Below are 11,991 nucleotides of genomic sequence, written 5' to 3' on the forward strand. Positions count from 1 at the left end.
TTAGCTAATTGTTCTATACCTGATATTTCTTTTGCTATAACGAAATTGAGCAGGTTTACCAGCTGTCCGGACAGAACGCATTGGGATGCATTAGACAGAGTACTCAAATACCTGAAAGGTACTATATCCTTGGGCTTGTGGTATGGGAGATTCCCTGCAGTCCTGGAGGGATATAGTGATGCTAGTTGGATAGCAGACACTGCTGAGTGTAAAGGTGTTACTGGTTATGTCTTTCCACTTGGAGGCGGTGCAGCTGCTTGGAGGTCTGTTAAACAGACGATTATATCTCGTTCTACATCTGAGGCAGAATTGTGTGCTTTAGATACCACAGTAACTGAAGCTGATTGGCTTAAGGGTCTTCTTTCAGAAATTCCCTTGATGGTAAAGCCAATACCTTCTATTTTAGTACACTGTGATAATCAAACAACATTAGCTCAGATTAGAAGCTCCAAGTATAACCAGAAACAGAAGAGACATGTACGAATAAAATTGAAGTCTATTCGTAAGCTAGTGTCTCTTGGAGTGGTATCATTGGACTTCGTAAGTTCAAAAGACAATATTGCTGATCCACTCACAAAAGGACTTGATTCTGAGAAAATCAAGAGATCCAGTAAGGGAATGGGACTGAGGCCTATCCTGGTTTCATCTATAACGGCAACCCAACCTATCTGATTGGAGATCCCAAGAAGTAGGTTCAATGTGGTATAAACAAGTTATAAGGGTGAACCGTAAGCATCAAATTGACTGAGATGTAATCTCATAGTCTCTTCCCTGGATAGATGCTTGACTGCTAGTAAGGATGAGCTTGGAGGCTCTTAATGAGTTCAAGGTCTTATTGACAGGATGCTCGCAGTACATCCTTGGAGAACTCACCTATGTAAGTGTAACTGTGTGGCCGCAGTGTGGGGGGTCTAGGCAACTCTCCTTAGCACTTATGAAACAAGATTCGGTGGCATGGCCGTAATGCACCAACCCAGAAGGACTCAACCGTCGCCCGTGATGAGTTGTTACCAATTGACTTCACATATAAAAAAGATTTAAGTTCAAGACCTAGTTCACTTTAAACCTATGTGAATAAGATTGGTGTACTTAGGTGAAAATTCAAACCGAAAGGTATTTTCACTAAAAGCTCATTGCAACCTAGCGTCAGGACATATTTTATCTTTTAAACCGAAATGATTTGAATTTGTGGGGGATTGTTGAATTTTGTATTAAATTCAAAGTATTTTTTGGTAGTGTTTTTAGTCCCACATTGCTAAGTGGAGAAGCTTGGAAGGACTTATATAGGAAGCCCTTCCATCCTTGCTTAGCAATGATAAGGGCACCTACACGCATGCGCGGGCCAAGCCCAAATCGAGTGGATTTGGGGGGTTCGAGCCGGAAATCCATAAACCGGGCGTCACGTACGCGATTAACGCGCGCAAGGGGGGGTGCAAATCCCCAGCCCGTGGGCCTTGCGCTCACGGGCGGCCCGGTCTGTTTTTGCTAGTTTGGTTCAGTCTGAACCAAACCAGTTTGGTTTCCGGTTCGGTTGGTTCGAACCAAACCAGAGTTTGGTTTTTGTTCCGCGTAAGGAATGGACGCAACACCGCGCGAGAGGAGACGCGGACGCGACACCGCGCGTGAGGAGACGCGGGCGCGTTTCCTCGCTAGCGAAGCAGTGCTTCGTACCTCCTCAGAGTGAATAAAAGGGGACAAGCAGTGCCTCTATTCTTCACTCAATCTTCCTTCTTCTCCCTTCTCTGTGCGATACATTCTGCACAGCACCTCCTCTGTTTTTCTTTTCGAGTTCGAGTCTTTCTGCGCCTTTGTTGTGTCCTGAGGCTTGGTCTTTCGGCGATCTGAGGTTGGATCCGAGTGTCGCGTCCGTTTTGGAGTGCACCTACGGACAAGACGAGCGGTTATCGGATCTTGGGGGAATTTTGCCGGGGAGCCTTTGCACCGTGAGGCGGCAATAAATTCTCTAAGGACAGTCGGCGTGCCGACGCTTCAACCGGATAACTATATTCTAAACCCGACTACTTTATTTATCTGTCTATTGCATGCTATTTTTGTGTCAATATAATACTGCTGTTTTTATTGCTTTATTTACAACATTCTTAGAGAATTTAATGCTTGTATCAATAGACATGATGAATGATAGGATAATAGGATCTGATGAGGCTAGTGCTAGACCCAAGAAATTTTATGGGTAAAACTTCAGACGTTGGCAACAACGGATGAAATTTTGACTTACTACCCTAAACTTTATTCTGGTGTCTAGCTGCTCATGTTAATAAGACAGTGGATAGTTGGTAAAACTTGGCACCTATTTTTCATATCACAATGAACAATTTAGGTGAAAGTCTACTGTGGGTGTCGCCAAGACCTGAAAACATAGAATTATTGTGTATTGCTGTTAAAAATTAGGGGGGCGTTTGGTTAAATGATGAGAATGATTATGGATATGAGTTTGATAGTAGAGTGGAATGAGAATAGAAATGGAAATGAAACCATAAGTTATATGAATTTAATTGATTTCCATAAATCTGATAATCATTCCCAAAATGTGATTCCCAAACCCACAATCCAAACATTATCTTTTACTATCATTCCATTCCTTCATTTCCAAACCCATCAACCAAACACCCCCTAGATAGTTAGTGCATAGAAATTGTCAGCAGTAGCAACCAAGCAGAGGTTGTACAGGCTGAAACAAATTTTGAACTTACTCTAGCCATAACATTGACCAAAATCCTGTCATCTTATGTCTACTCTGATCGATCATGCTCCCTCAGCAGGTTCTGATTATTCAGAAGCATATATCAGTCTTCCCAGCAAACAGACAGACATTTTGGAGGCATCTGAGAGAAACATGACCAAGAAAAACCAAATTGACACCCTAATGGAAACTGAAAGTTTGGGGGAAGCAACAGATAGAACATTAGAAACTTTTTGGTTATAAAAAAAATAAGCAGGTTCTTTTAATTCAGACAGAATATAGCTATATTTGTTATCTATGCATATCTCCTGAATCAAGAAAAATATAGCACAAAATACTCTGAGATACTTTCAATTGTCTGCCATTTTAGTATTTACTTGATTTCTACACCAGCACCCCTTTCCTGATCTGTAGCTAAATTGAGATCTGTCAAAGTGCTGCCAGAATTTTGGGGTTTGTCGGCGTGGATATTGCTAGAGGAGATCATCAAGCTATCGTCACCTGATTGCTGCCTCTGAGTGGATGATTTTGGCTGCCTAATAGCATCTGCAGCTTCTGGCATTAGAAATGCTGGTGGCTCTGTTGGAACCCATCCTCGTTTCATGGGGCTTCCAATGGATCTCACTGCATCGTAAAACTGCTCTTCTGGGTCAGATTCGATCTCAGAGATTTGAATTGATTGCTTACTCTGCCAAGGCTCTACTCCAGTTGAATGGCTCTCATTTAGTTGAGAGTTATAAACTTCAGAATTCAACCTGAGGCCATTTGCTTTGGATTGAAGACCAAAAGTGGATCCTTGCTGACTGACTTCCCAAGGCTGTGTTAAGCAATTGTTGAAATCAGTGTAATAAGCTAAAAGGGATACATTGGGTTTCAAATAGTGTAAATTTAACAAAAATACAAAAACAAGGAATTGTAACTCCCAACAATTTGAAGTAGGTTTGATGATATATTTTTTTTCTGAGTGAACTATTAAGACCATAATTTTAGTAAATCTTTGAAGAAGAATTTTTTCCCCCTTAAGATCCTCATTTTTCCTCAGACCAATCTTAATTGATTCAATATATGAGTTTCTTTCAGAATGTCTATGTAGTTCATTCTCAAATTTTAATCAATTGAAGCTACAATTAATTGTTTCAAAATGGCAACATTTGGTTTCTGCAATAGTTACTTTAGTTTTTTCATAAATTTAACTCATTCAAAAAATTTTAAAAATTGAACATGCCCATTCTTAACTAATATTTATCATCTATTGGAATTAGAAATGATTGCTTTCAGATTTATTATTATTTTTATCCTTTCTATTAGATTCCTACGTTCATCATAATTCTCATCTCAGCTGCATTTACTTTTAATTTAAACAGGGACAACCTTTTGCATTTTAATTTTATCATCATACATACAGACTGTAGCAGTATAAATTTAGAAAATTCAATTGACTTGTTTAAATAATTATCAATGACCAAATTATTTTGGACAATAAAGTATGAAATACATAAGAGACAAGTCAACAACTAACAACTAGCAACGACCATTCCAACAACAATCGTATGTGATGCGGTGATGAAGAGGGACCCCACTAAGATAGGCCAAAGCAAGGAAGACCGCTGACGTGGAAGTCAAAGTTAAGGAAGGAGTCAAAGTCGGCCGAACAGGCGAGTTACGGTCAAGTGGACAGCATGCCCGAGTGGATGAGCAGGGTCAAACGGATAACTCGAGGTTAAGAGACAAACAAGCAGTACATCCCCCAACCGCCGTCCTTGCCAAGCAGGAGGCGTATTCGTCCAGATGAGAGGCAGCCCTCCGACAACGAGAAAGCTAAGTGAAGGGAGACTACTTGGTGCAACACAACCGAGCGGGCGTGTCCCGGCCAAGCGACCACCTGTCGGCCTATAGGAGACCCACCCGTATATTTCCTCATATTCTTTTGGAGGTTTATGTCACTAACAATAAAGCATGTTCCGTAGGTAAATCGTACGGTAGAAGTTTCCAGACTGTTATATCAGAGATATGCATACTCGCTTAAGGAAAGGTGTTAGGAACATTTTTTGGCTTGTCTTTTCATAGGACACTTGGGAAAATGTGTGCACGCTTTGAGATGCATGCGCAAGCACTACAGTGGCACTATAAAAGGAGGTTCCCATCTACATGAAGAGGTATACGCAACTTCGTCTCTACACCCTTTTTACTACAACATTCTTGCTACTTTCTACATTGCCGAAAACTAACTTGAGTGTCGGAGGGCCAACGCCGGGAACCCCTTCCCGGCCTGGCACTGACGCTTTTGTGTTGCAAGACCACATGGAGTCTTCGCTTTGTCAACTTTCCAGTCACATCTCTAACTTGTCATCTTCTCCGCTTTCGGACAGGAACAAGTATGAAATAAAACCATTCACTTATGAACTCATAAATATAAAAGAATAAAATGGAAAGAATACTTGGAATGCAAACCTTGGGTCTAGGAGGTAGACAAGGTTTAGCTATTGGTTGGTTAGGATTGGGAGGACTGTCATCAATATCCTGGTCATGGTCAACCACAAATGAGTAAAATTTAGAAGTGACTACTATTAACATTCTAACATAGAAACAAGATGAAGAAATTGTACCTTGATGTTAGGAGGTCTTTCCCCCCTTTGTATCATTTCTATGATCTGCAAAATAGGTTAATCACTTAATATGATGCATTACTTAAAATAACAAACAACAAAAAATGTATAAAAGGAAAAAAATAACAATGGATTATTCATGTTCTAGTTTTCTTAACTTGGTAGTTGAATGTTCACTTCTTTGCTCCTGTCTTCACTCTTTTAAGGCCCCCAAGTCTCCAAATGATAGACTAGATTGAATTATTTTAAGAATTTGTTTTAACTAGAATTTATCATCTCCTATATTTGTTAGAGGTGTAGAGTTTTAATCAACTATCAAGAGTATGTTAGAATTGACCAATGAAATATTATCGAACTTGGTTTGTTCATCTAGTATAACAGTCTCTTGATCTCAAGCTTCTCGGAACATGCAATCGCAGCATCTGCAGTCAGTTGTGAAATTAGTATGCATCCTTACTTTTGGTCCCATAGAATTTAACTCTTGTTTTAAAAGGAAGCCTAGGTAGGTGCATATAAACATTTGTAGCAAGGGACTGCATTAGAAAGCATATGAGATCCATGAGGCTATACATGAGGGCAGTATATGGGTACATAAAAAAAAGTAAAATTGTAGTTCATTCAAACCTTAATTATTACTTACTCTAGTCCTTGACACTCAAAAGATGAGGACTCTCTTGATGTTTCTTCTTATGAGAGGATTAGTTCTTGCAATAATAAAGTAAATATAAGGTCAAGTTTTAGTGTGGGAATAACTCTAGACTCTAGTAGACTATTATGACAAAAAATAGACTATTATGGATATCTTTAAAGATGACTAATAAAAAGGGCAGCCCGGTGCACGAAGCTCCCGCCATGTGGGGTCCCAGGAAAGGATCCATTATATGCAACCTTACCCTGCTTTTTGCAAGAGTCTGTTTTCAGGATTCGAACCTGTGACATTTTTTATCACATGGCAACAACTTTACCGTTGCGTCAAGGCTCCCCTTCTAAAGATGACTAATATATTCTATAATTAAAAAAGCTAAGTATCTTAAAGTGGAAGGTGTAAAAGATGGAGGGTGTAAGCTGTTGAACTAGGGATATAGCCTTGCACATTGGTCAATGGAAGGCCCAGATTCAAGTAGTTGATCCCAAATAGTTTGAATAAATATGGCTTCATGACAATGACGATTACAAATTCAGTAGTATTAGGTTCAATTATTTTATGTTGCATATATGATATGCTTTATATGGTTAGTAATAATAAAATAAGATAAAATTTATTTAAGTATAGATGATGATATAGTAGGAGATAGAGCTCAATGGTATAAAAGGATCCATATAGCCGAACCTACCTAGTGGAATAAGACTTGGTTGTTGTTTTTATATATGATATGCTCTATAGAGTGCTATATGCTATGTGGTTTAAGTGCATGGTTACACATTTTTTATATAAATTATTGAAGGATAGTTCAGTAGCATACTTTATTATGCGTATGTAAGCATTTTCACTATTTTAAATAATTTTTAATGTTCTTTGACATGTACCGCATATGTGTCAACATACCACATGCATTTTGCTATGGTCATAATAAACTGCCTACCTACGTTTTAAAAGCTTGGACTATGTGACTTGAACTTTAAGGTACATTCGCATCTACTACAAAACATGAAACAACATTTGGAATTTGGCATCATGCACGAGTGAAATTGCATATTTGCATGAAACAAATTATCTTCTACATAAAATATACCCACTTTGAAGATTGAGATGCTCATCAGATGCCAATTACCTAGCTCATATAATTATAACTAGTGTTTCTTTCTTTCTTTCATTTTTTTTTTGTTTTTTACTGAACTGTAGCCATAGGCCCATAGCTAGTCAAGAAACCATTGAAAATTATAGATATCCACACAAACAAACCCCAGAAAGTTGATGCAATAATGCAACAACAAGCCAAATTTTAACCACCAGATATGCAAAAATATTTTCACAAGAACAACCATAATTGCTTACCTCCATGTATGATTTGGGATGGGATGGTGGTGGTGTAGGTATTGTGGATGGAGGATTTGATAACGGCCTCACTATTAGAAATTTTTTTTAAAAAAAAGAGAGAGAAAGTGGGAACATAATTTTCAGATTAATTAATAGACAAAATAATAAATGTTCAAAGAATGGTTACCTGTTCCAAATTTCATATTCAGAGAACCATTTACTTTTTGATGCTGAAAAGAGTTCTTGAATTAGTTAACGAGAAGACTATTGTGAAAATTTTGGAAGCAAACCAAAATTGTCAGAAACCTAACTGACCTGTGCACCTAAAGTAGAAGAGCTTGAATGGTCAACTTGATCTGTTCCCCATGGATTGTTGATTATACCTGAGTATCGCAGAGAAAAAAAAATACTAAATCACTAAACATTGTTTAGTGGTATCCCTCACGACATCAATAATGTCTCCTTGTTGAACAATTCCACAAATATCTAAAACTCTTACAAGTTAGAACGAGATTCTTGTTCATTCAACTTAAACTATCCTCCCTTTCTAGTGCTAAAACTACAATTCATATAAATTCAGTTTCAGTTTTAACTCAAAAACTTTACTTTCTAAAGTTTTTTCAATAATTTTTTGCTCCAAAATTCAAACTTTAAGTTTATTATGTCTAAACTCTCACCCATTAACACAATCTCATTCATTAATAACATATACAAGAGATTTCAATATGCAAGATGTATGAATAAGCAACTCTATCATGATAAGAATAATCACCATAACAGAGTCAAGCTTTGAGCAACATTGTGAAATAAAAGAAATTAAAACTATAAAGCTAAGCTTTACTCCATTAAATTACCCTTCGATATGTCTGATTGCCTATTCGTGTGCAGATCATTATCATCAGTCAATTCTTTTCTTGAAACTTCTATTTTACGTATGACATTGCCAATGGACTTCATCTCCTCAAGTTGAACATCTAATAGTCTAGTAAATGTCTCAAAGTACTTCCTCTCTAGCAAGAAAAGGTAAGAGTAAACACATGTATTCCATTTAAAATCAATGGAAAAGAAAGTTCTTAAATGCCAACCTTCATGTTTGGCATTGACAAATTCTTGACTTGCTACAGCAACAACAGCTGCTGCAGAAGCAGCTGCTTTTGCAGCTTCTGCTGCTTCTTCAGCCACATTAGCTTTTGATCTGTTAATCAACTTGAAATCATTCTTTTCTGCAACCACCTTACGAACCCAAGCTTTCAACTTGGGAACAAACATCTTCTATAGAGAGAAGAGAGAATTTTAAGAATTGTTCCAAACTTCTGATTTATCTGTACTTCTAGGTTGTGAGTATTCAGCAACTAAAGCCCCAACAACACAACTCTTAGTCAAATGAATCAGTACCTTAAAAAGCACAGCCATTCCAGCTCCTGAAGCAGCAAGTAACCCAAGAACAAAAATAGCTTGGCTCCAATGAAACTTCAATTGATGAAAGCTAGTAGTTGGAGAAGGAATAGAAGGTGATTGTTTTGAAATCTGATATGGAACTTGTGGTTGCAATGTTACAGATGTTGGTTGGGTAACTACAGAAAAATAAATTAGTTGATATTGTTAAAAAATAATGGTCGAGGGCAATTGGTTCAATATGGAAATTAGTGCAGAAATCTGATAAAACAATATTATAAAAAATTCCATAATGTAGTTATGGGTATTTTAAGGATGTTGAAACTTTTTTGGCATTTTGAAAAAGAAGTAAAATTGTGGGGGTGAAATCAAATTTCATCCGATCATTAAATAAGCATACATTTAAGCATTCTTATTGCTAAATCTGTGCTAATAGTCAACAATAAGTCAGGGATTGGTTTTTTGGAGCGTTAACCTCCAAAAAAACAGATCCTACATAAGATTATCTCAATTTTAGACTCCTAGATTAACATCTTTAACATCCCTTCTATAAAAGTTAAAGCTATAAGTTTATACTATCTAGCATGCATGTACTAATCTGAATCCTGATCTCAAACTTTTAGTTGAATCCTGGACAGAGATTCTTCATACAGCTGAAAAATCTTCAAGAGTCTGATAAGTTCATTCTTAGTCCATGAATTAAAGGATCAAAGATCAGTATGATTTCAGTTGTCCAGAGAGTTTTTTATTTTAATTTTCTATTCACCAATTTTGGAAATAAATACCAAAAGGACCAAAAGGAGAAATGAGACTTCAAGAGTCACTAATACAAACAATTATTTATGTTGGAAACACTTGAGCTGGTAACTATTTATAGAACTTAAACAATCAAATATGGCAAATGGAAAAGTACTTGTAACAAATTGAACCTAACTTAAATTAGTGAAATGCATTACATTACAAGAAAAGTGAAAAGGCTATGTAATATAGATATTGACAAAAATAAAAATGAACATTTTTATGGTATATTTATAATTTAATCTAAGCACAATGTAGAACTAATCAATAAAATTTTACAAAGTAAATAAAAACCTATAATAGAGAAAAAAATTTACAATGATATGTGATGTTATAATTACCAAGGTATGAGTCGATGAGTAATACTTGGAAAGTTTTCAATTGATTTATTGAGAGGAAAATGAGAGATGAGATAATCATTTCTAAAAAATTCTTGGCTAGAAGATTCATTATAGAGGATATCTATTCGATAAGACAACTAATAAAGCTAACTTTTAGAAAATTGAAGATACAATTTTACTGGAATAGAAAGCAAAACGGAAGGAGGATTTTTGTTTTGGAAGTTTTGCTTAATATTTTTTTCCATGCTATTTAAGTTTTCCAAACTTAACCACAAGAAAATCTACAGTAATTTCCCCAAGGCATTGAGATTTTTTTGAGTAATGAGACATATTAATGAAGGGATAAAAATTATGCAGACATAAGGTATCAGTGATCAAAGGTTTAGATGAATACTAATGGTTCAAAAGTTGCTGACATGTCAACTTTAAGAACAAGTTCTCCCATACAAAAGATATTTCCAAATTATACACAATAAGCAATAAGATTCAAAAGAATAAGCCATATTTTTTAGTCAATTATTCTTATATGGAAATGAGGTGAAAGTACCAGTAACTTAAACATATCAAGATACTCAAAATATTGCCAATTGTAAGTAACTACAACAGTCCATATAAAAAACATTAGGGGGCTTCAAGCACCAACTTGTTTTATTAGCTTGATCTGCAATGGGAGCTTCAACAGCTTCAGCATTCAATGAAGGATCCTAATATGACACAAAAAGTGCTTACTAGAATTCCAAAAAAAAAAAATACAAGTGAGATTCAGTGAAAGAAAAATAAGATGAAAATAGATCTTACTGGTACACAACGAAAGGCTTCATCAATTTCCTCTTTTGTGAGGCCTTTCTTCTCTAAAAAAGCTCGCCTATATAGTACAGGAGAACCTCTCACTTTCGGATGTGACAAAAAATTGACAGCATTTTGCACTTGGTCCTCCCTAACTGGTTCTGGAATAGTAAAAACTGATTTTTCTAGAGATTCAATAGTAGCCTCGCCTTCAGAGACTTGCTGACCACTGTCCATGGCTTTATCCACTCCCGATGCTGGAGAATGAATAAATAAGCAACATTTCAGTGGCGTCCATGATTACTTTGATTCCCATGAAGGATTGCCCATAAGAAATATGCAAATGACAAGAAATAGAAGATAAGCCAGTCAAAGTCCAGGAACATAGTCGTTGAAAATAAATCTATCTTATGATCAATAGTGACATTTCTGCAGCAAACCTTGTTTTTAGAATCAGGATTGCATCTTCTGAAGCGATTAGAATAATTAGTATCTGCCTATGAGTAGATCTGAGTATAACATACATCAAACTAAAAATATAAATATTTGCAACCTTTCACTATATGAGATTTCTTAGAGGAAAGTTTTTCCATAAACATGTCAGAGTGGATGATGTAGTAAGACCATGGATAGAGCACAACCAAATTCGTCCACTTGACATACTTGAAAAAAATCAACTTTACTCCTAAGTAGAATTAACAGAAAGCTCAATCAATTCTAAATTTTGTTAGCCCAATCGTTCGACCTTAGGATTGTAATGGTTCAAGACGATCGACCAGAATGCCCACAGACACGGCAGAAATGTTTCTTCTAAATCGATTAGATTCTGCTCCAAGGAGCGAGCTGTTAGCATCTGGAGTGGTAAAAAAAATACAATTTCGATATCGGACGAAAGAGGCAAGAAAATCACCGGAGTTCTGCGAGCTATTAGCCATGTCCGCTTGAAGGCTCGTCGCAGTCAGTACCCGATTGAATCAAATGAGTTCTAGTGGAAAGATAAGATCGATAAACTAGCGCATGGCATTCCGCCCGTCCGAAAGGAAAGAGGGATCGAAGTCGAGGGCGTACTTTTTGGGGGCGGAAGCCGGATCGTAACAAAAAACCACCACGCCCTTGGAAAAATTTCATAGCTTGTACAAGTTTACATGTTTTTCCAAAAATGTCCCTAATAATTTGGAAAAAGTTAACATGTTCCTTAAAGTTTTTATGAGAAAGAACATTATTATAAACATAAAAACAAGGTTCCTTCCCCCCAAAAAAAAAAAAAAAAAAAAAAAAACAAGGTTGCATTGCAGATCAGATCATCATCCGAAAGGTATTTTAGTACTTGATATTTTAACATGTAGTAGTTTATATATTATTAACATTTTAAAATAATTTAAAATA

The 11,991-nt window shown here is 36.4% G+C and overlaps 1 protein-coding gene across 4 annotated transcripts; it reads right to left on the minus strand.

The window, feature by feature from the left end:
* Positions 1–2,918: 2,918 nt before the first annotated feature.
* Positions 2,919–11,722, minus strand: LOC121980224 (peroxisomal membrane protein PEX14-like). Of its 4 annotated transcripts, XM_042532194.1 has the most exons (13): positions 11,516–11,721; positions 11,351–11,431; positions 10,618–10,862; positions 10,463–10,523; positions 8,681–8,859; positions 8,371–8,557; positions 8,140–8,295; positions 7,601–7,668; positions 7,473–7,515; positions 7,304–7,374; positions 5,308–5,352; positions 5,153–5,221; positions 2,919–3,518 (listed from the first exon to the last, which is right to left on the minus strand). In XM_042532194.1, exons 3-13 carry the CDS (start codon positions 10,840–10,842, stop codon positions 3,075–3,077), a joined length of 1,548 nt encoding a protein of 515 aa, XP_042388128.1. In that variant the 5' UTR covers positions 10,843–10,862; positions 11,351–11,431; positions 11,516–11,721; the 3' UTR covers positions 2,919–3,074. The 4 variants fall into 4 exon arrangements, with proteins under 4 accessions (XP_042388128.1, XP_042388127.1, XP_042388126.1 ...); XM_042532193.1 differs by lacking the exon at positions 11,351–11,431 and having other exon boundaries at positions 8,371–8,554; positions 11,516–11,722; XM_042532192.1 differs by lacking the exon at positions 11,351–11,431.
* Positions 11,723–11,991: the final 269 nt, after the last annotated feature.

This window comes from Zingiber officinale, chromosome 5A, assembly GCF_018446385.1.
Source record: "Zingiber officinale cultivar Zhangliang chromosome 5A, Zo_v1.1, whole genome shotgun sequence".
Lineage (NCBI taxonomy): Eukaryota > Viridiplantae > Streptophyta > Magnoliopsida > Zingiberales > Zingiberaceae > Zingiber > Zingiber officinale.